This window comes from Elephantulus edwardii, unplaced genomic scaffold (assembly GCF_000299155.1).
Source record: "Elephantulus edwardii isolate Elephantulus edwardi_28Jun2011 unplaced genomic scaffold, EleEdw1.0 scaffold00215, whole genome shotgun sequence".
Lineage (NCBI taxonomy): Eukaryota > Metazoa > Chordata > Mammalia > Macroscelidea > Macroscelididae > Elephantulus > Elephantulus edwardii.
The window spans coordinates 1,395,277-1,420,683 of NW_006399965.1; the positions used below are offsets into that span (position 1 = coordinate 1,395,277).

Here is a 25,407-nt window from a genome sequence, read left to right on the forward strand (position 1 = left end):
TGGGGTAATCAGGATGGGTGTGTCAGAGGCAATGAGATTGGCACAGGATAGAGCACGGTTTAGGGCTGTTGTACATAGGGTCGCTATGAGTCGCAGACAACTCGACGGCACATAACAACAACAACATCCCTGCCAAACTTTGCCCCTTTACTGGGAGGAGATGGTGTCTTATAGTTTTGATTTACATCTCTCATTTTCTTGTGGAGGCCCCGGAATATTTTATATACACAATCTGGAGAGGATAAAATTGATGAATGGCATCTTCTTTAGAGTAAATCTCTGTGATCATAAAAAAAAAAATAATAATCTGAAGAGTGAAAAGAAAACCTACTGCTTAGAAAAAAAATTTGGCAATACCAGCTCAGATAAGAGTCTCATAATGAAAGTTTATAGAATACTCCTGGGCTTCCACAAGAAAAAGACTGAGAACCCAACTACAAAATGGCCAAAAGACATGGAAAGACTTCACAGAAGAAGATATCCAGATGACTAATAGACACACATGAAGAAATGCTCCAAATCACTGGCAATAAAGGAGATGCAATATTTTTTAATTTGTTGGGGCTTCCTTGGTGCCCTAATACCCATTAAAGAGAATGTATTCTGTGCACTTGAGAAGAAAGTTAATTGAATTTCAGTTGGGTACAATGCTTGGAATACATTCACAAGGTTGAGTTGCTTGAATGTATACTTAGATCTTCTACATCTTTGTTAAGTTTCTTTTGAGTTGACCTATCCTTTGGTGATAGTGGCCTGTTAAAGTCTCCTACCACTACTGTGGTGCTGTCTATTTCTTTCTTCAATTCTGCTAACAGTTATGTTATGTATTCATGAGGTATTTGGTGCATAGATGTTGATCAAGGTTATGTCTTCTTGATATACTATACCTGCAATCATTATAGTGCCCTTCCTTGTTTTTGGTGGTTTTCATTTTGAAGTCTATCTTATCAAGATTAGTGCTGTCATGCCTACTTTTTTGTGGTTGCCATTTGCTTGGTATATTTTTTCCAGTCTTTGATTTTGGGTTGATCTTTCTCTTTGTTACTTAAATGAGTCTCTTGTAAACAACATACTGATACACTCTATATTTTTATCCATTTTGCTTTTCTTTTTTTCTTGATTGGTGCATTTCGTCCATTCACTTAAGTATGATTATCGACAGGCCAGATTTTATCATTGTGATTTTGCTGTGTTTCTTTTTTGGTTGTTTTCGTTATTATGGCCCATCCACTTTCCTTTGGTGTCTCTGTGTAAAGGACTTCCTGTAAAAGTGCTTTGTAGATATGGTCTTGTTTTCACAAATTCCTTAAGTTACTTCTTTTCTGCAAAGAAGGTTAAACTCTCCATATTTGATGGAGAGCTTTGCTGGGTTTAGGATTCTCCTTTGTTTTCTTTCAACTTTCTGTATATGCCATCTCATGGTCTTCTTGCTTGTGTGGTTTCTGCTGACAAACCAGAACTTAATCTTTTTGCTTTTCCTTTGTAGGAGACTCTGTTTTTCCATGGTGCGTTTAGTATTCTATCCTTATCTCTTATTTTGGAGAATTTGACTATGATGTGTCTTGATGGTTTTCTTTTTGGGTCTAGTTCCCTGAGCTTTCTTAATGTGGATTTTCCCATTCCTCATAACCCCTGGAAAGTTTTCTTCTAGTGCCTCTTCCACAATTTTCTCAGTGATTTCTCTGTCCCGTTCTTCTTCTGGAATTCCAATCGTATGTATATTGTTTCTTTTGATGTCATCCCACATGATTCTACTTTATGTCTCATCTCTGATTTTTCTTCTAATATGTTTCTGTTGAAGTTCTTGTCTTCCAGCTCACTGACTCTCTGCTATATCTCTTCTGTTCTACTTTTTTTCTCCTTCCAAGCATGCTGGGCACTTCTACCATTTCAGGTTTAATATTCTGGATTGATTTTTAATGCATTTCTATTATTTCCATTACCGTGTTAGCTGTGCCCTCTCTATCTTGTGATGATTTTTTTTTAAGTTCTAATACAAGTCATCCCTCCCTCTTGCAGAAAGCTAAGAAAGTCCTTACTCTGCTTGTAGTTCTCTGTCCCAAACTCGCTTGTCATGTTTGGCTCCTGGGATGGCCCTGCAGCTGCAGAGGCAAGGATCCCCAAACGGAGGAACCTCGGCCCAAGGAGCTTTCAGTTCACGCCCTAATCAAGCCTGGAGTAAAGATTTACAGCTTTAAATAAGAGAGGGAGGAAGGGAAGGAAGGAGGGAGGGAGGGAAGGAAAGAGGAGAAGACAGAGACAGAAAGAAGAGGATACCAATGAATAGGAAGAGAAGTTCATGATACTAGGGATTATCTATGGGCTCTATCACTATATTTTAGGGAGCTCCCAGGGTTAATGGTAAGAAGCTGTGCTGTCAACCCGAAGGCACATGGTTCAAAATCACCAGATGCTCAACAGAAGGAAGAGGGGGCTTTCCTCCTGTGCTGTTGTACTGCCTCTGAAAACCCACTGGAGGGTCAGCTCTGAGTCCCAAGTCCACAGCACAAAACCGCAACAAAATACACAGCAAGGAGATGGAGGCACCTAGTCTGTGAGGAGTTGCACTGCTGACTTAGACCTTAGGAAGTTTTCTTCTCTATTTGCTTTGGAATTTCTGAAGATATGGATGAGATTGCTTTGGGGAATGCATAGAGTATGAGAATTTCTTATAAACAGCTGTGTGCTCTAGCAGTTTTGCTGTGGGACCTTTGTTGGTGCCTACATGAATTTAGCCAAATGCTCCATGTGGGCAGTCTCCAGGCTTAAACACATATGCCCTTTCAAATTTCATTTGTAACTTGGTTACAGGGAATTTAGAACACATTTTACCATCAAAACAATTTTCCCCAGAATGGAATTAGGCCCCCAGGCCAGCCCGCAGAACTGTGTTTAACCCACAATATGGTGCTGGCACTAGGGAGCTGGGAGGGGTTCTGGCCTGGACGGCAGAGATCAGGGGCTCAGAAGCATGAGGACTGAGAGTTCTCTTTATACACGTAGTTTGAAAATGGCCACATTCCCCCACCCACAACACTGCCTTTGTGCCTCACTATAATCCTAATCCTTCACAAACACTTGCATGCTAGCCCCAGGTGTCTGGCCCAGACCAAGCTGGCAAGGTCTTCTCTCTTGAATCTGTGACCCTGAAGGACCTGCCTTCTATCCTTTCAGCGAAGTTTCCCTCTTAGACAGTATTCTCAGGCTGAGCCTAGAGCTGGGGTAAAGAAAGTGTAAATAATAGATCTGCATTAATGTCTAATAACTTCTTTCCTAGTCACTAGCTGCCTTTCCTGCATCAAATCTAGAAGTTCTGCCCCTCTTTTTTGAGGGTCAGTTCTGACTTTTTACATATTCTCTCTCTCTACTTCTGAGTCAAGCTGCACATTTTTTATAACCATCCCAGTGACGACCTCAGCAAGGGCTGCTATGGGGCATGAAGGAGGGTTAGTGGGTGAGGCGCGCCCTGAAGTCGCCGAGACACAGGCTGCCACGGAGCAGGCTGGGTTCTGGCCGTGGTCAGGGGTTCTGGCAGCCAGGGCTGGTCTAACACTTCCCTGAGAGAGAGTAATGTGTGACTTTGGCTGTGGAGCGGATTGCAGGGCACCACCCAGAACTAGTAAACCAGAAATTCTGGGTGTAGTCAAGCCTCAGGGTTGACGTTTTTCTGGAGATCAGCTTCTTTCAGAGGGGCTTTCCCACCTCCATCTGCTCTAAGGCACCTCCCTTCAGAGGTCCTGTAGGGCCTGCAGATCAAAGATTCAGGATCAAACTTGCTCAGCTGAGACTGTTAGAGCAAAGGATATCTGTGCTCAAGGGATGGCCGAAGTGCCAACAGAGGGGAAAATCCTATCCTGACCGGAAAGAGACTCGAGAGCACCTCGTGTCTGAAGCCAAAGGAAGACAAATGTCTCAAGGTAGGTTTGGGCAGTAATGTCAAACGTGTCCTAAAAGTTAGTGTTCTTCAGTATTTCTTTGTAACCTGACTTTAATATATCCACTTCGGCTCATCATGCAGCTTTTTTGCTATCATCCATCAGCGAAACACATTAACTAACCCAACTGAAACTAGCAGAGGGTAAGAGCGTGAAGTTTTCATTTTTTTCACACTTGTTAAGCTTATCCAGAAATAAAATCCTTTGATATCAAAAAAGGAAATTCACTAGCTTGACTACGGCTAATATTACCTCCATGCAGCAACCAAGACAACCTATCTACAGTGTCACTCCTTGTTAAATCCCGTCATTGGTTTCTTCCCATCACACTGAGATGATACCCAGATTCCCAAAGGAAAGGCCTGCCATGCCCTGACAACCTTGACTTTGTGGGCTCTACATTCACTATTTGCTGTGATGCGTTATGACACCGAAGACAAATAGCCTTTACTAATTCATCATGCTCATTCCTTGCTTGGAAAGTCCTACCCTGTTGAAGTGATATTTTCCACTTGTCTTGCTTTTTGTGACACATTAGAAGTCATATTTATGACCATTTTCTCCCAGGCATGTCAGGAGTGGGATCCGAAATCACCCATCCAGAGGAGACAGCAACCTAAACACAGCACCTTATACCATACGATCATCCTGACGGTAACAAAAAGACAGCATTCCACAGACAGTGGAGGAAGGAAGACCACAATGGATGTCAAAAGAGATCTGGAAAATTGCATTGGAGCATCAAGAAGCTAAAACAAAGGGAAGAGAGGCTGAAATAAAATAGATGAACATAAGATTTCAAAGGGCAATCCAAGAAGACAAAGCAAAGTATTATAATGGAATATGTAAAGAGCTGGAGTTGGAGAATAAAAAAGGAAGAACCAATGGCGATGAGGGGAGAAGTTCAAGCTACACTGAAGGCATTGACAAAAAATATGGCCCCAATATTCTATGGGATACCAACTGACATGTCTCAGCTAACAGATGTAGCCCTGGACATGCTCACCAGTCTGTCATGGGAAATTTGGAAGACAGTTACTTGACCAACTAATTGGAAGAGATCCATATTTATTCCCATTCCTAAGAAAGGTGATATAACACGAGGTAGAAATTATCAAACAGTATCCTTAACATAACATACAAGCAAAATATTGCTGAAGATCATCGAAAAATAGCTAGAACGGTAAGTTGACACAGAACTTCCAGAAGTTCAAACCTGGTTTAGAAGATGTTGAAGCAGCAGGGTGTACCTGATTCAGGCCATGGTCTTCTCAACCACGTCCTGTGCATCTGAGAGCTAGACAATAAATAAGGATGAGAGAAGAAATTGATGCTTTTGAGTTGTGGTGCTAGAGAAGAGAAATTGAATATCCTATGGGCTTTCAAATGAATAAACAGATCATAGACAAAATACAACCAGAGTGTTCCTTCAAAACAAAAATGGTGAAGCTTCATTTCACTAAATTTGGACGTGTTCCCTGGAGAGAAACATCATGCTTGGAAAGGTGGCCGGTTGGTGAAAGAGAAAAGAGCCTCCACGAGATGGACTGACACGAATGACAGAGATTGGGAGGACGGCACAGGCTAGGGCAGGGTTCAGATCTGTGGTTCACAGGCTCTCTTTCACTCATACTCCTTTATGACAAGTGCATAATGTGTCGGGCTTCTAACCTAAAGGTCAAGGTTATGACTTCACCAGTTGTTGTGTGGGAAGAAGATGGGCAGTTTCCTCCTGTAAGACTTTACCGAGATGGTGACTGGGTGGAGGGTCAGTATGAGTCAGAATCACCTCACAGTGAGGGGTCTGCATGCCTGCGGGCTGGTTTTTAAAAAGAGTTACTCTAGTTCTCCTTGCTGGTGAGGCAGAACTGACTCACAGCAGGTTTGTGGGGCTGTAGATCCCAGAGGAGGAGACTGCCCACCTTTTCAACAGTTCACCGTTTCCATTACAATCCAAGTTCCCCAGCCTGGAACTGTCTCTTATCCTCTCTTTTATCTCTAAGGATGCACCAAAAGCAAAGATGCTACCAAGTCAATCCCAACTCAGCACCTGTGCGTGTTTTAGAGCAGGGTTCTCAGCGGTGTGGTCTTTCTAAAGCAGATGATCACACTTTCCCCCAATGTACCTCTGGGAGAGTTGAACTGACAACTTTTCAGTTAGTAACTGACTATTAAATCCTTTCACCACCCTGGAATGCCAGTCTCAAGGAGATTGTAATTGCTCAGCGAATCATTGCTGTCTAACAGAATTCTCAAAATCAACCCATTCACCTACTCATTCATTCAACAAATATTTATCGAATGGACACACACGCCACACCCTGGGGTACAGCAGAGGGCAGGGCAGCCACAATCTGAAAGGGGCCTAGGACCCAAAGTAAGAGAACAGAGCACATGGCTAGGTGAAACCCTACGATTATACGAGAAACTGCTGATTCACAAGCACATTTTTACCTTTATTATGTGAGAAATATCATGCCAATAAACTTAGTGTCACAAAGTGATATCATATCTACATGTGTATTGTCTAAACAAACCACAGATAAAGAGTTAAAAAGGCCATGGGCACAAGAAAAGAAGGGGGCAGAAAAGAAGGAAAGATTTAAGGTGACAACCTCATTTCCAAAAGCTTATACAAATTTTTCTTATCATTCAATATTTAGAACAGAAAGTGTGATTATAATCACACTAAAATTTAAAAAGTGCCAAAACATACACATTCAGTGACTGTGCTTTTTCAAAGCAACCTCCTGGGAAGGCTTGATATTAATTTTAATGATGCTGCCAATCCTCAAAACATTCATAAAACTCCTGCTTTCAAATCGCAGCCAGAGACGGTTTATTAAACACAGAAAAAAGAAAACATTTAGCTTTACTTTTAATCTCAAGTGGCATTCCCTAATTTCCCATCATATTAACTACACATACTGGGCCTATTTTAGGGGGTTTAAAAAATTAAATCCTTTCCTAAAGACTAAAGGTCTATCATACTGAAAATACTGCACAGAATGGTCACATAAGCCAGCAGTCAGAGGAGTGTCAAACATGTCTGAACAAAGGTGGAATCTCATTGACACTGGGAGCCAGGTAACATTCGTCCAGGGAAACGGTTAAGCTTATTCACTCTGGCATCACTGGAAAGAAGGTAGTCCAGGTAATAGGTTAATTACTCAGAGAACCAATGAAAGGGGAAATTAATACAGAATTGCTGTTAGAAAATTATAGAATGCCACCAATAACCGACCCAGGTGAAAGTTAGTAGTTCAAGACCCACACATTAGCACTGTGGCAACTGGACAATTAAAACAGACATTTGGGGGGGGGGGGGAAGAAGAACGAACTGGGGAGGAAGGTAGAGAAAATAGTGTAACAATGAATGAATGAAAACCCAAAATCTCTGTAAATGTTCATTAAAACTAATAAAATTTAATAACAATTAAAAAAACAGATTTAAAAAATGAAAAAAGGACAATGTTTAATAGAATAATTCTTGTCAATGCAATAGCCCTAGCCAAATAAAGAAAATCTTACATTAAAATAAAAAACCCACACATTATCTTGTTCAATTCTTTTGAATAAAAATCCAACACCAAATGGAAGGATCTTAGTCCCACTTATCCTTCTGTCACTCATGAGTTGTGTGACTTTATAAGCAAGTCCTTTTTAACCACCTCAGGCTTCAGTGAACCACCTGGACAATGGTGTGGTGGAGTAAGGTGCAACTTGATGGGTAGAGGAGAGGGGAAAGGAAATGGGAAAGATCTGGCAGGGATCTAAAGAGACAGAGTGCTGAGGGCATAGCTCAATGGAGATTAATTTTATAAAATACAACATATGGGAATGATTGTATGAAACAATGCATACAAATGCAAACCAATATAAAATAATTTTTTAAAAAAATTATGGAGGGTTTTGATCATTCAAAAACATATGGAATGGAAGCTTATCGCTGTGAAGCTGGTTGTGGCTCAGAGCAACCCCAATAGGACAGAGTAGAACTGCCCCACGGGTTCCTAAGGCTGCAAACTTTATGGAAGAAGAAGAGTGGCTAATGGGTTCAAACTGCCAACCCTTCGGCTACAAGTCGAGCACCCACCCCCTCACACTATTGAGGCTCCTTATGTACGCAGTGTTGTCATCAGGCACCATCGAGTTGACCCTGACTCACGGCCATCCTACGCACATTGAAGCTTTGCCTGATTACGTGCCAGCCTCACCACCTCCACTGTGTTTAAGCCCCTGCTTGTGAACGCTGTACCCATTCATCTCATTGGGGGCACTCCTTCCTTCTCCAGTCCTCCACCTTTTCAAACATTACGTCTCTTTCCAAGGAATGGCCCCAGCTGATAACACGCCTAAAGTAATTAGTGACTTAAGACATTTTTATGAGAAATTATTTTTTACCGCACCTTTCATTTTTCAGTGCTACCACCTCTTCCTTCGTCTGATTCAGAAGAGTTTTCGTTACTTCAAGTTCATTTTCTGCAAGGGTGATTCTTCTTTTTATGTCATCTTGCTGTCTTTCTTTTGTAGTTAGTTTCTCCTGTAAAGTTCTGTATGATTCTTGACAAGCTGTTAAAGATTCTTCTTTTTCTCTAAGCTGTCTCGTGTGACTAAAGGAGAATTATAAACAAACAAAAGGCATTAATTAAATTAAGATATATATAATATTATTAGATGTAATGCTTTATGTTTACCCAAGATACATGAAAAAGTAATTTTTAATTGTAGGGCGTTGCTTTAATGTTTTAAAAAGTAAAAATGTTAAGAAATAGTTGTACAATGTTAAATTTTTCCCATGTAGTCATCAGGCAAACTCTGCAAAAAACTGCAAAACATTACAAAATTGAAATAGGTATAAGTAAACAATATAGTAAAAAATTTAATTATCTTTTAAGTGAGCTATTTCAAGTTCAAGTATTAAATTCCTAAGTTTTTCAATGCATACCGTGACTCAGAAATAATAGATTCAAACGTCAGTTTTCTAAGTTTTCTTTGACAGTCATTAGCTTCATTAGATTTATTCCTGAAAGAAAACAAACAAGATTCAAATACATTATTTTGAAATAAGCATAATTTTATATCATATAGTAATTTGTTTAGCTATTCATTTGCTGGTGGACACTTGGCTGTTTCCCTTTTGTTATGACTTGAACTGTCCTTTCCATTTCTAATATATATCAACTTGACCTGGCCATTATTCTCACAGTTATCTCATTAACTCCCTTACCTTCTGGGTTTATAATCTGATGTAATCAATGTGTTGTAAATCCTAACCTCTAAAATGTTAATGAGGAAAGATTGTTGTTGTTGTGTACCATCCAGTTAGAACTTCCAGGAGATTTTCAATGGCAGTAAATCCCATGGGCAGAGACTGCCCATCTTTCTCTCATAGAACAGCTGGTGCACTTGAACCACATACCTTTGGGTTGACAATACAATTCATTACCACTAAGCCATGAGAGCTCCTTAAGTGGATGAAAGATTAAGAGCAGTTATACTAGTGAGGCAGGATAGTATATACAGGATTAGGTTATATCTTGATATAGATCATATCAACCTATTTTCAGATATAAAAGAGATTAAACCAAGGAGCAGACAGTGAGGGACCACAGTATTGCTAATAAAGGGAGCAGAGTGCACGTTTGGATTTGGGGTCCATGTACAGAGCCATTTCATTGAGGAGGGGTTTGGGGAAGATTTAAATCTCCAAGATTTAAATTTCCAATGCATGGAAATCTCCAAGGAATGCTGAGCCTTTGAAATGAGACAAGGGCGTTTCCCCAGAGCTGAGAGAAAGCCTTCTCCCAGAGTTCATAAACTCACTGCCCTTCAAGTCTTCTCACGGGAGGAAATTCTTATCCGTCTTTCTCCTGTACAACTGGTGGACTGAACTGCTGCGAGGCGTGCCACTTTGGGTTAAACGCACCACTCCCTACCTGCTAGGCCACCAGAGCTCCCTCAAGTGAGTACTCTAAATTTAGACTTTCAGCCTCATAAAATGTGACAGAAAACATCTGTTTACTAAAGTCATTCACTGGTGCTTTTTCTGGTAGCTGCACCAGTAACTAAGACACTGTTGTTACTGGTATTACAAACAAGGCTTCTTCCAAAACTGCACTGGGAAAGTCTGTAGTCAGGGACCTTTCCAAATTCTTGAGGAACAATGATGTCAGTATGAGAACTAAGGCACACCTTATTCAGGCCATGGTCTTTTCAGTCACTTGCTGTGCATCTGCGTGCTGGCCAATGACTGAGGATGACAGGAGAACAGATGCCTTTGAACTGTGGTGTTGGAGAAGAGTGCTGAATATCCCATGGACCGCCAAAAGAACAAATAGATGCATCTTAGGGAAAGTGCAGCCAAAATGCTCCTCTGAGGCAAAGATGATGAAGCTGCATTTATCTCACATACTTTAGGCATGTTGCTAGGAGAGGCTGGGGAAAAGAACATCATACCTGTAAAGGTAGAGGGACAGTGAAGGAGAGGAAAACCTTCAACCAGGTGGATTGACACAGTGACTGCAGCAAGGGCCTTGAGTGTGTCGGAGATCATGAGGAAGGCACAGGACAGGACAGGGTTCACATCTATTGTTCACAGGGTCGCTATGAGTGTATGCAACTCGACAGCACCTAACAACGATAGTCTTTCTATGAAGGAGCTCTGGTGGCCTAATGGCAAGGAGCTGCGCTGTCAACCTGAAGTCAGGGAGTTGGAATCCACCAGCTGCTCCGAGGGAGAAATTTGGGTAATCTCCTTCCCTACAATTTATTGCCTCTGAAAACCCTCTGAATGATCAGCTATAGGTCAGTTCTGACTCATCAGAGCACAACAACAACAGTCTTTGGGAACTCTCTGGTCCTTTGGTGGTAAAGACTTGTTCTGCCAATGTGAAGATACACAGTTCAAATCTACCAGATGCTCCATGAGAGAAAGATGGGCAGTCTCTTCCCATGCAGTTTGAAAACTCATTGGAGGATCAGCTATGAGTTGGTTTCTATTGGACAGTATATAACAACAAGAATTAGTATGTGGTTATAACTCTTTATGTATTTGTTTTGCATTTCTCTAATTACTAAAAATTAAATGTCTATTTTTATGCTCATTGGCTATCTGTAAATCTTTTTTGATAAAGGGTCTTTTTAAATATTTTTTTTTAATTTAAAAAAATATATTTGTTACATATTTTGGACAAAAGTCCTTCATTAGATATATGATTAAACATGATTTTTACTAATCTGTGGCTTGTTCTTTTTATTCTTTAAATAGTATTTTTCAAAAGCAGAATTTTAAAGTTTTTATGAAATTTAATTACACTTTTTTCTTTTCTAAATCATGCTTTTGTGTTATATTTGGGAAATCTTTAACTCAAGATTATAAAATGGATTTTTTTAATTAAATGAATTTATTTCTTTTTCATTTCAATGAACATCTACAGAGATTTTGGACTTCCATTCATTCATTGTTGCACCCTTCTCCCCGCCCACCCCACCTACACACACACACACACACACACACACACACACCCCGTTAGCTCCTCTCCTTGAAAAGCAAAAGAAAAACTCCCTCATTGGTACACAATCCCCCCGCACTTCCCCCAACGCCACCCCCAACCCCAAATATAATCCACTCTGCAACCCTCATTCCATATTCTTATGATAAACATAATGCCAATGCCCTATAATATAATACTTTTAAACTATTCTCTCCCCCATAGACTTCAATGCCGTAAACATATTTCATCCAGTTTTTCTCAGTCTTACCCCCCATCAGCCTCATTCTACAACAGTGGCACCATATAGCATTTGTCCCTTTGTGACTGAGATACCTCACCGGATTTTTACATCTCTTTATTATTTTGTATAGCAATGATATAGTTTCCCTAATAATTTTTTTTGGGGGATGACATTATAAATGGGATTTTTATAAAAATCTCATGTTAAGATTGTTCATTGTTTGCATGTAATTTTTTTGGATATATTGATTTTCATCTTGCTCAATTTGTTCATTAGTTCTGGAGGATTTTTTTGTGAATTTCTTAGGAAAATCTGTATGTAGGATTGTGTTATCCATGAATTTAGACAGGTTTTCTTTTTCCCTTTCCTATCTTGTCTGAATGCCTTTTATTCTTTTTACTTGTCTGACTGCACTGACTAGAAACTTTAGTACAATGCTGAACAGAAGTAGACCTTGTTCCTGATCACTATTATTACAATGTAATTTGTACTTTGTGGAGAGGCCTTGTGTGAGCTTCAGGAAGTTCCTTCGCTCCTTACTTATCATCTAGTGCTTCTATAAGAGAAACACCCTAAAGTGGGTGGCTTTAGCAAACAGAAATTTAATTCCTTACAATTTAAGAGGGAGAAAGCCTTTCTTTCTCAGTTGATTCTGGGAAGCTCCTTGTCTCTATTCAGCTTTGATTTTTGGTTGTCTGGTGATTTTTATGTAGCATGGTATAAATCTATCCCCATCTCCACTTGCTTGCTTAATCTGCTCTTTTATAACTCAGAAGGGATTGATTTAAGACATACCTCACACTAATATTTCAGGCTCTCGCCGAAAGATAGATTGATACAGTAACTGGGGCAATTTCGGTGGGTGTGTCAGAATTAGTGAGATTGCCTCAGGACAGGGGAGGAGGGTTCAGAGCTGCTGTACATAGGGTTGTAGTGGGTTGCAGGTGACTCAGTGGCACACAACAAAAAAACAACCACTGAAGGTCAGTTGCTCAAACCCATTAGCTCCTCCAGAGGAAGAAGGATTTAAATTCTTAGAAACTCAATAGAAGGGTTGTTTTGAATCTGAATCAACTTGGTGGCAGTGGGTCTGCATGGCCACTGCCACATTAACATAAGAAAGGAAGCCATTCCCAAATGGGGTTATAACCACAAATACACAGACTAGGATTTACCACATATATATGGGGGGGGGGGGGAAACACAGTTCACTGTCTCTAAATTATCAAAATTCACTCAAAAAGAAATAGGTGACCTGAATAATCTTATATTTACTAAAAATATCAAGTTTTAAGTTTAAAAACTCTTCCACAGGCATGTAGTTGGAGGGTCCACTCAAATGACTCTTAGGTATAAGAAGCATTGTGATAATAAGAGTTCTGTATCTTGACTGTGGTGGTGATCACAAGATGCTATCAAAGAGCTGGGCAATGATTAAGAATGATAGAAGAAAGATCAATGCATATGAGTAGTGATGCTGGAGAAGAGTCTTGGGCATACCATGGACTGCCAAGAAAACAGTCTGTCTTGGAAAGAGAGAAACCAAGTTTGTCCTTGGAGGCTAGGATTTTGAAGTTCTGTCTTTGAGCACATGGCCAGAAGGGGCTGATCCTTGGAGAAGGACATCATGCTTGTAATAGTGGAGGGACAGCAGGAGAGGAAGGTCCTGGATGATATGGATTGATACAGTAACTGGGGCAATGGGAGTAGATGTGTCAGAGACAGTGAGATTGGCTCTGGATAGAACAGGGTTCAGAGCTATTGTATGTAGGATCACTATCAGTCACACGTGACTGTACGACGCATAACAGCAACAACAGATATGATAAAATTGCTTGGACAATGTACACATGTATGAATGCATATAAAACTGTTAATTCTGAGTAAATTTTCTGGAATGTTACAATGCCAACTTCCTGAATTAATATTTCACCATAGTTATGTTACCACATATGTTACCACTGGGAGAAACTGGGTAAATGAGCTGAACTAAACATCTTGTGACTTGATAGTAATTTCAAAACAAAAATTTTAAATGGAAGGAAAAAAAATAGAAGAGGAAACTTCCCCTACAGAAAACATTAGGCCTGGATAAGGGCACTGGGGAATTCTACCTAATAGTAAAGGAAAACGTCATACCAGTTCTATAACCTCTTCCAAAAGTTAGAAAAGGATAGATTTAAAGATTAATTCTAAGAAGTCAGCATTACTGACGAGACAAATTACCAAAGACATGACTATAAAACTGCAGTACACTATCCTCCATGAACACAGTTGCACAAATTCTAAAGGCAATTGAATTTGACATTACATTAAAAACTACCTATGCTGACTAAATGGAGTTCTTCCTAGTAATGTTAAGGCTTGGCTTAAAATGAAAGCATTAATCAAATATAACTCACCATATTAAAATACTGGAAAAAAAAGAGAGGTGATTATCTCAACAGGTATAGAAAAAACACCTGTCAGGAAATAGCATCCATCACTGGTAAAAATTCTGTACAAATTAGGAATACATGGCTAAAAAGACCTGGTGGCAGGGTGTATTATGTGTTGTGTTGCTAACAAAGGATCAGTGGTAGTTTCCATTGTCTTTCAAGAGATTTGTCCATTTGATCTAAGCAATAATTGAACTTACTGGCATCTAGTTACTATATGATTTATTTATCCTTCCAAAACCTATAAGACCTCTAGTGATGTCACCTTATGTGATGTGACTATGGTAATTTATCTCTTTCTTCATTTTTATTCTGATGAGTTTAACTCGAAGTTTATCAATTCTATGGATCTTTTTAAAAAAATCAGCCTTTGGACACCAGACCAGCAGCGACATCAGGCCAACAGTGACACTGGGTCAGCAGCAATGCCAGATGGGGAGAAAGCCACAGGGAACAAGCTGTGGGGAGCAAGCAGGACAGCTGGAATTTGAGTGAGGTATTTTGTGGGGTTCACTGCTGTTTGGACCATGTGGGATCCTTTAAGCTCAAGCCTAATGGAGTGAGACAGCTAGAGCTTGAGTGAGGTGGTAGATTCAGTTCTTGAAGGGAAAACCAAGGCATCCTGGTTTTCTATTCAGGTCCTCATGTGTGCCATGCTGTGAGCATCTGCACACACACACGCCCTGCATACAACTATGTGCATGTCCACCCTGCTCATGTCTCTGTGCTCTGCTTTGCATCTTCTTACGTCCAGTTAATAAACTGCCCTTAGTTCTGAACTCCTTGGAATGGCCTAGCTGCAACAGTTGTCTGACAGAAGAGGCTGCGTTCACAGGCCTTTTCTCTCCCAAACTTAAACAAATCTTATTTTGGGTCAGAAGTTCATAGAGAAACACAGGCAGAGTAGATGCCCACCCTCTTCTGGAGCAGTGATTTCAGATCAAGAACCTGCTATCGTCTCAGGCATGAAAAACTCTACCACAGCAATGTCACATAAGAAGCAGGCTACCTCACACCCTATACAAAGCCAAAGATGTCAACCCCCAAAAGTGACACAGAATCAATGGATTTCATGAAGCCAGAAAGTCTGATGAAATTTTCTGACACAGAATTAAAAAAAAAAACCAAAAAAATAACAACAACAACAAAAAACAACCAAACACAAAACCACAACAAACCACCAAACCAATTATTGAATAGTTTGAATTGGTGAAAAACAAACATGAAGAATTACAGGACACTGCAAGCCAAAACCAGGAGGAGCTAAAACAAACAAACAAAATCCAAGACAATGCAGATAAAACAAATGAGACATTAGAGGTTCTGGAAAAACAAGAAACCACATTCCAGAATTCCTCTGGTCCAATGTTTCAGATGCTGTCAAAATAATGGAGGGACACATGAACAGGGTTGAAGAGATGGAACACAGATGCAGTGAAATAGAAGATAGAATTGTCACCACTTACCTGCTACAACAAAAAGAAAAATCAAAAAGGAAGGAAAAAAGAAAATCTAAGAATAATGTGGGACACCATCAAGAGAAATAACATACATGCACATGATCAGACTCCCAGACAGGAAGAAGCAAGTGAAGGCACCAAAAAGGTTGTGGAAGAATTACTAGAGGAAAGATTCCTAGGCATAATGAAGAATGAGAGAATATATATTCAAGAAGCTGAGTGAACATCATATGGAATAGACCTCATAAGAAAAACACCAAGGCATATCATAGTAAAATATGTCAGAACCAAAGATAAGGAGAGAATTCTGAAAGCAGCAAGGGAGAAACAAAGAGTAACCTATAGGTGAGAGGAAATAAGATTAAGAGCTGATTTCCCAACAGAAACCACGTGAGCAAGAAGACAGTGGAATGACATATATCAAAACACTCAAAGAACACAACTGTCAACCAAGAGTATTATACCCAGTAAAACTGTCCATCAAATATGAAGGAGAGATCAAAATATTCCCAGAAAACAGAACCTAAGGGAGTTCATAAAAAACAAGACTAGTGTTGCAGTAAACACTGAAAGATGTCCTTCCTTTAGAAGTACCACAGAAAACAGGATGGACCACAGTAACTAGCCACAAAACCAAAAAGAGCTCAAGAAAATTGAGATATTGAGAGTGAATCTAACTAGATACACAAAAGACCTATACAAAGAAAGCAACAGAACATTTCTGAAAGTCACAATAAAAGACCTGAGTAAATGGAAAAACATACCCTGTTCAAAAGTAGGAAGATTCAATATTATGAAAATGCCAGTCCCGCCAAAAGCAAGCTACATGTTTAACACAATCTCAATACAGATACCAGTTTATTTTTTCGAGGAGACCGAAGGGAAATTGTTAAGTTTATTTGGAGAGGAAAGAGACCTTGAATAAACAAAGCACTTCTGAAAAACAAAAATGAAGTGGGAGGTATAGCACTCTCTGACCTCAAAACCTACTACACAGCAGTAGTGACTAAAACAGCATGGCAGGCACACAGACCAATGGAATAGAATTGAGAACCCAGAAATGCACCCATCTATCTATGCTCAACTGATACTTGACAAGGAAATAAAACCTATCAAATGGGGAAATGACAATTGCTTCAACAAATGGTGCTAGCAAAACTGGTTTGCTATCTGCACAAAGCTGAAACAGGATCCACATATCACACCATACACATATATCAACTCAAGGTGAATCAGAGACCTGGGAGTAAAGCCTAAAATTATTAAGTTCATCAGAGACGAAATAGGATCAAGGTTAGAAGGCCTAGTTTTAAAAGGCTGCCAAATACAGTCAGAAATGCACAATCTTAAGAGGATAAAATTGATGAATGGGACCTCCTAAAGATTAAATCTTTGTGCTCATCAAACATTTTTCTGAACAGGGTGAAAAGATGGAAGGAATATACAGAGTCACTCTATAAAAGATAATTGGTAGATACTGAATAATTTCAACTAGTGGTATATGATCAAGAACCAATTGTAAAGAAGGAAGAAGTCTAGGCTTTACTGAAAGAATTAGTGAAAAATAAGGCATCAGGAATGGATTGAATATTAATTGAGATGTTTTAGCAAACAGATATAGCCCTGGATGTATTTACCTATCAATGACAAGAAATTTGAAAGGCAGTCAGTTGATAAACTGACTGGAAGAGATCCATACTTGTGCCCATTGATTAAACAAACAAAAAAAAAGTGATTCCATAAAGTACAGAAATTATTCAATATCACCATTAATATCACATGCAAGTAAAATATTGTTGAAGACTATTTTAAAATGGTTGGAACCTGCTAGAAATTCAAGCTCAATTCAGAAGTGGCTATACAACATGGGCTATCTTTACTGATGTCAGAACTTGGTGGAAAGCAGAGAATACTAGAAATCCATTTACTTGTGTTTTATTGACTAGGTGAAGCATTTAATTGAATGGATTATAATAAATTATGGGTAACAGTGAGAAGAATGAGAATTCCAGAATCCTGAATTATGTTCATGCAAAACCTGCACAGAATCCAAGAAGCAGTTGTTTGAACAAACCAAGGGTACACTGTTGTTGTGTTGTTGTGTACCATCAAGTCGCTTGCAACTCATAGCAACCCTATGTCAAACAGCCTTATGCCCAGCTTTATCCTAAGCCAACCTCACTGTCTCCAATAAACCTAACCCCATTACTCCAGGTACTGAGTCAATCCATCTCATTGAGTGTCTTCCCCTTCTGTGCTGTCCCTCAACCCTCCCAGGCATAGTGTTCCTCTCAAAGGACTGGTCCCTCCTTGCAACATACCCAAAGTATGTCAGACAGAGTTTCAGGACCCTTGCCTGCAAGGATCAGCCTGGTTTCACCCTCTATAGGATAAAACTATTTGTTCTCTTAACAGTTTACAGTATAGTCAATACTATTCTCCAGCACCACAGCTCAAAGACATCAATTCTCCTTCTATCATCCCCAGTCACTGTCCAGTTTTCTGATACATAGCACATAACTGTAAAGACCATGGTCTGAATCAGGCACACCTTAGTCTTCAGACTGATATAATTGCCCTTCAGTACTCTGGAGAGGTCCCTGAAATCAGACTTTCCCAATGCAATTCATCTTTTTATGTCCTGGCTGGGCTGCTGGTACCAAGAGTGTTGATTGTGGAGCCAAGCAAACTAAAGCTGTTAACAATCTCGATCTCCTCACCATCCGTCATGGTACTGCCAATCAGCTCAGTGGTGAGAAACATTGTTTTCTTGATGTTGAGCTTCAACCCATATTGAAGACTTCAGTCCTTTACCCTCTGCAGCAAATGCTTCAGGTCTTCTTCAGTTTCAGCAAACAAAGTTGTATCATTTGCATACTGCAGGTTATTGATGAGTCTTCCTCCAATCCTGATGCCACATTCTTCCTCATAGAACCCAACCTCCCAAATGAACTGTTTCACATATAGGTTGAAAAGGTATGGAGATAGGACACATCCTTGCAATATTAAAGGCTACAGCTCCAGCCTTTAATATTGCACTCCTTTCCTAATTTTGAATCATGCAGTGTTTCCTTGCTCTGTTCTGAGAACTGCTTCCTGGTCCAAGTATAGGTTTCGCATAACCACAATTAAGTGTTCTGAGATGCCCATTCTTCTCAAAGTTAGCCACAGTTTATGGTGATCCACCCAGTCAAATGCCTTTGAATAGTCAATGAAACAGAGATAGACATTCCTCTGACACTCTGCTTTTTAGCTAAGATCCATTTAACATTAGCTATAATATCCCTAGTACCACGGCTTCTTCTAAGCCCAAACTGCGTGTCTCGCATTTCTCTGTTGATATGTTGCTCCAGTTGTTTTTGGCTAATCTTCAGCAGAATCTTGCTTGCATGTGATATTAATGATATTGTTCGATAATTTCCACACTCTTTCGGGTCACCTTTCTTTGGAATGGAGACAAATATAGATCTCTTCTAGTCAGATGGCCAGGTGGTTATCCTCCATATTTCTTGGCACAATTTGGTGAGCACATCCAGGGCAGCATCTGTTTGTTGAGATATGTCAATTGGTATATCATCTATTCCTGGTGCCTTGTTTTTTGCCAATTCCTTATACTACACAGTTTAAAATCAGGAAAGGGTTATGCCAGAGTTGCATCCTTTCTCTACACCTATTCAAACTGTATGCTGAGCAGACACTATGAAGAAGAATGTAGTGTTAGGATCTGAAGAAGATTCATCAACAATTTGCTTTATGCAGATGATATGAACTAGCTTGCAAAAAATGAAGAAGACCTGAAGCACTTACTGCATAGCATCAAAGACTACATCCTTCAATATTGATTACATCTCAATGTTAAGAAAACAAAAATCCCCCCTACTAGACCAATAGCCAACATCATGGTGGATGGAGAAAAGATGACGTTATCAATTGACTTTACTTCTTCCACAATCAACACCGATAAAAGGTATGGTCAAGAAATCAAATCATATACGGCATAGGGGAAAGACCTCTTTCAAATGCGAAAGAGCAAGGATATCAATTTAAAGGTAAGATGTGCCTGTTTCAAGCCATGCATTTTCTGTTTCTTAGTATGCACTTTTAAGTTGGACAATTAATAAGTAAGACTGAAGAAGAACTGATGCCTTTGAATTGTAATGATGGTGAAAAGTATTGAAAAGCCATGGACTACAGAAAGGACAAGTAACTCTGTCTTTGCAGATGTGATGCCAGTGAGCTACTAGGAGGCAAGGTTGGTGAGACTTCATCATATAGGCTAGGCCTGTTGTCAGGAAGGGGAGCTCAGCTTCTGGAAAAGGCCACTAGGAGTGGAAAGGCGGAGGTAAGCGAAGGAGAGGAAGAACCCCAAGGAAAGGGATTGACACAGTGACTGCAGCAATGAGCACAACAGAGACTGTAAAGATGATGGGAGTTGAGCAAGGCTTTGATCTGTCCTATATAGGGTCACTGTGAGTCAGAGTTAACTCATGACACCTAGTAACAGTAACAATGTATCCCAACAATCAGGAAAAGCTTTACAATATAGATGGGTTGTTACTCACTAAGGGAGGGGAAGAAACCCCACTCTATGTATCTAAAAATATTTACAGACTCTTCAAGAAGTAGTCACAGCAGTAGATGTACCCACACAACTGAATCACTGCCAAAGAGTCACAGAGAACACATGGGATTGTTCCATATTCTCCTACAGGTCTCTGTAACCACGTCCTTATTTACTATCCACTGTCTTACGTGAGCATTTCTTTATAGTTGTCCACTTCCGCCATGGCCTTCTGAAGTTTTAGCCCAAGTGCCTCTATGTGACTTTGCAAATCTGAAATGACACAATGCATTAAACGGATGAGTAAATTTATATCATCCAGATATTTCTATACCAAAATCCAAGCCCTTTGTTGTTGATTCTGACTCTTGAGGATGTGTTAAAGACTAAAATGATTTATTTCACGGCTTTCTTGACTATAGTCTTGGTGGAAGTAGATGGTCAGCCTTTTCTTCCATGGTTACCCATGGGTGTGTTCAAACTGCAATAAAGCACATTCTAGAGCCGTTAATCAGCTCTTGACGAATCTGATCAGTGAGCTCATCAGCTGTTCAGTGCTCTTTGTGTTGCTTGTTGCTGCAAAGTGCCATTAAGTCAGAATTGATGCATAGCTGACACTACTCAGAGACGCTGTTTTCAGAGGCAGTAAATTGCACAGGAGACTACCCATCATTTTTCCATGGAGTGGCTGGTGGATTCAAACTGCCTGCCTTTCAGTTGGCAATGCAACTCCTTACCACTGGGCCACCAGAACTCATGCTTATGTTGATATACTATGGAATTATTTTGACCTGACAAAACCAATTTTTTGCCTCTTCCTGTCCCTATCATCAAGATAATTTTCAAACAGTTTCGTAATGTCTTCACAGAAAATTTGTGTAGTCTACAAGAATGTGTTTCTGATCACGTGCTCACTTCTGAAAAGCTTGCTGGCCTGGGCCTTCTCCTGCCAACCGGACAGAGAAGCATTACTGATGCCTTCCGAGAGAATGAAGAAAGCAAGCCATTGAGTTAAGGAAGGCTGCTAGAACATTCCTTAATCCTGGGTACCATCTACAAGTTGTTTTAGTGACGTTTAAAGTCAAAGAAATAAAAGCAAGAAATTGTCTCCTGGAGTCTTAAAGTGAGGAATTCAGCAGTATCTGAGAAAGATTGTTCAAGCAGCCGTGTGTGTGCATGTGTGTGCACACACACATGTGCGCGTGCGTACACACACACACACACACACACACACACACACACACAGCTGAAGCAGAAGGAGAAAGGGCACATGATTGGAGCATATGATTGAAGTCCTGACTTTCGTCCTAATGAGAACCTTCACAGATACTCTTTGGGAGCATGGGAACACGGAACATGGAGACAAGCTTACATCAATGGACTAGCTGGCTTCTACAGAATATAGTTTAAAACACTGGAATGATGTAATTCCTGTGTTACATCAACTGAGGACTTTTAAGAGTCTTATTTTAATGGAAAATATTAAAATCTTCATGCATCTAGGCAACTGTAGATACATAAAGTTCTAAACACATCTTCCATCAGCCAGTTCAACAAATCAGAAAACAAATTCCTTCTAAGCATTTTAATGGGTACTTACCAGATATTAGTATGTTGTTTCTGTTATGTGCTGTTAAACTTGAACCAATTCATAGCTGCCCCTTCAGCTAGTTTCCGGTTAGAAATCACACAGGCAGAGAGAGCCTGTGTTTCTCTTGCAGAGCAGCTGGTTCGTTCAAACTGCCTGCCTCTGGGTTGTCCGTGCAATTTTGCCATCAGAGCTCCAGCACCAGTATAAATCTTTGTTTATCCACTATTTTCACATTGTTGTTGTTGTTAGGTGTGCCGTTGAGTCATACATGACTCATAACAACGCTATGAACGAAAGACCTGAGCACTGTTCACAGAATTCCAGGAGGCAAGCCATTTCAGAAGTGGATGCCCCTCCTGCTCCCAAGCTTGTTTTCATCAGGAAGCTCCACTAAACACTGTCCACCATGGGTAACCATTATCACATTTGGCACATCAGTGTCACAGTGTTTAGCTTCACAGCAACCACGAGTTACTTCTGTACAGACCTGTGCTATGTCACTTAGAAGAATGTTTCACAAAAAACAATTTGAACCATCAGACACAGGCTCAAGAAAGCACACGACCCCAAAAACTTGAGATTACTTGCGCATGTGGAACCGCCATGCACAGGCAGCAAGGAGCCACAGAGACCCTGGGTGGAGCCATCCAGGACGAACCTTGCTGCCTTCTTCTCCCCTTTCCCTTTGAGGATTTAAGTCACCGCCTGCCTTAAACCCTAGGTCCAGTCTCCAGGGCCTTACTCCTGGGGAAAGAGCAGTACTGTACATCAAACCCAAGCCCAAAAAAGAACAAGACCCCACATTTTCACATACATTATTTAATTTCATCTCTCTTTCTGCCACGTAGATGCTGAAGGATATCTTCTTGATGTTCCTGTAAGGTCTCACCCACTCTCTCACAGTCAATACATGTATTTGCCAGATGGACAGAAGACTGCAAACTCCATCAGGAAAATGAGTGTCAATGGATGACTCCATACAAGGAGGTATCATAGGGACATAACAGGAAATATTTGTATTCCATACCTTTTCCACTGATCAGGGTTATATGAGGAAAAAACAAAAATAACATGCTTTGAGCACAACTCTGGCAAGCAAAGAACTCTCTCCTGAACATTCCATAATCTGTCATTCTATTATTAAGCTCATGAGGGCTTGTTAAGAGGTGTGGTTCACAGAAGCACAACTGGAACTCTGAGTGTCTGGGTGTGAAGAATAATGTTAAGAGAGTTGATGCTTGCCAATGGTGCACCATAGCCAGACACTGTGAGGCGTGCTTTCTCCTTTTTCATTTCACTCAGGACTCACAGTCAACATGAAAAACAGATAAACCTTTTATTTCTGTGGGTGACGAATCTGAGAATTGAATCATTAGCGTACTAAAGGCCACACATCTAATTAGAAGTGATGCTATAATTCACACCAAGTTCTGCCCGATTCCAGAGTCCTATCTCTCCACTATCTTGTATTGAATCCTGAAATGTAAATCTGCAAAGGGTATGATATTTGCCTGTAAGAATATGTTTAGCATAGTTTCAGATCTAAGCATCTTTAAAGAGGTATATTTAGATGAAAAGTACTGGTTTAAAAAAATTTGTAGTACATGAGTAGGATTTCTAACTTCAAAGGGTAGGTTTAGGTTTCAATTTATCCATTATAACTAATGAAAAAAGAAAGATGAATCTATTATCACAGTGACTGGTTTCATGAGGCTGATATAAGGAAGAACAATTACACCTTCCTATTAAAGAACTGAAGCTGTCAATGATTTCACCTAGCTTGAATCAACAATCACCACCCTTAGTTAGCACCAGCAGTCAGAAGATCAGGAGACGTATTGCACTGAGCAAGTTCACTGTCAGGGACCTCTCCAAAATACTTAAGAGCAATGATGTCACCTTGAAGCATATGGTGCACCTGATTCAGGCCATGGTCTTATGAGTCACCTGCAATGCATCTGGGAGCTAGACAATCAACAAGGATGACAGAAGAATAATTGAGGCCTTTGAAATGTGGTGCTGGAGAAGAGCACTGAATATCTGATGGACTGCCAAAAGAATAAAAGGTATGTCTTGAAAAAAGTGTAGACAGTGTACTCCTTGGAGGCCAAGATGATGATGATGCGTAATCTCTCATCCTTTGGGCATGTTGCTAGGAGAGGCTATTACTTGGAAAGGGACTACATACTTTTTAAGTTGGAGAGTCGGGGAAAAAAGGCAAAGACCCCCAATGAGATGGATTGACACTGTGACTGTAGCAACGGACTCTAGTGTGTCAAGAGATGATGAGGATGGCACAAGATAGGATCCGATCTGTTGTTCATAGGGTACCTATGAGTCGTATTCGACAACAGCATTAAGTTTCCACTGGTGTTTCTGTCAGGGTATAATCCTAAACTAGCTGACATATAGATCTGAGTCTTTGTGAGAACATTTGACATTTTAACTTTTAAATGCAGCTATAGTTAAAAGGAAGAATTATCTAAAAATATATGCCAAAGAATTGGTACTTGATATGTGAATGCTATGCAACTGTAAATTACCTAAAAATTAGTATAATAATCAACCACATTCATGGCAACAAATCCATAGCCCACTTCTGTACCATTGATAAATATTCTAATGTTTTTTTTTCTTTTTTTTCTATAATTATATTTTATTAATTTTCATAAACATTTACAGAGATTTTGGGCTTCCACTCATTCATTGTTGCACTATTCTCTCTACCCTCCTCCCAGTTTGTTCTTGTCCAAATGCCACAGTGCTTGTCAAAGCCAGTTCTGATTAATCTTCTTTGTCAGTGTATCCTTTGCCATTCCCTATCACTCCTCCCTGAGAGAGACTTCACCCTGAGTCATAAGGAAAAGGGGACGGCGTATTCTCTTAGCTACTTCCTGCTGAAAAGGGACGCTGTGGGTTTCAGGGTGAAGATCTTCTCTCACTACTCTAAAGGGCCCCTTTGGCAGTAGGAAACACATAGACTATTATGGAGATTGATTTTGGAATTCAGATGCACTCTTATTGATTGTGCTTGGCTGTACATGTACATATCCTTCAAGATGTATCATGGGGGTGTTGCAACCTAGAAGACACAAATTTGACTAACAAGTTATAAGTACATGAGTCCAAAAATTATGGAAAAGTAAAAGAAAAGATTCTTTCATTGTTTTACAAACCCTCCCCCAGGTCCCCTCCACCATGCAGCCCTCGCTCTAGTCTCCTGTGATGACAGAAATACCCAGTTACATCTCTCTTTTAGACGGTTCTCTCCCTCCTCTGCTTCAGTGCAGTATACATTATTGAACCCATCTTACTCAGTGTCTCCCTAACCCCAAGGACAGTCCCATTCTACAATAGTGGCATCATGTAATATTTGTCCTTTTGTGACTGGGATATTTCACTCAGCATAATGTTCTCCAGAGTCAACCATTTTGAATAATATTGCATGAGTTCCTTGTTTTTCAATGCAGCATAGTATTCCATTGTGCGAATATACCACAGCTTCTCTAGCCATTCGTTTGTTGATGGGCACTTAGGTTGTTTCCAACTCCTTGCTATTGTGAACAAAGTCTAATGTTTACATTTGAATAGATTTGTGCAGTTCTAGACTCTAGAATTTACTAGGCTTAAAAGTAAGTAAGGTCCTTCTCAAGAAGAATGTAAAAGCTATTTGTCACCTTCCAGT

General features: G+C 40.0%; 1 protein-coding gene across 1 annotated transcript in view; it reads right to left on the minus strand.

The window, feature by feature from the left end:
• The window catches only part of LOC102844561 (leucine-, glutamate- and lysine-rich protein 1-like), a 234,812-nt gene that overhangs the window by 60,605 nt on the left and 148,800 nt on the right, over window positions 1-25,407 (minus strand). The window contains exons 6-8 of the mRNA XM_006897783.1: window positions 20,323-20,404; window positions 8,884-8,961; window positions 8,345-8,548 (exon numbers count right to left, since the gene is read on the minus strand). Of these exons, the coding sequence (XP_006897845.1) occupies window positions 8,345-8,548; window positions 8,884-8,961; window positions 20,323-20,404 (364 nt within the window). The remainder of the gene's footprint in view (window positions 1-8,344; window positions 8,549-8,883; window positions 8,962-20,322; window positions 20,405-25,407) is intronic.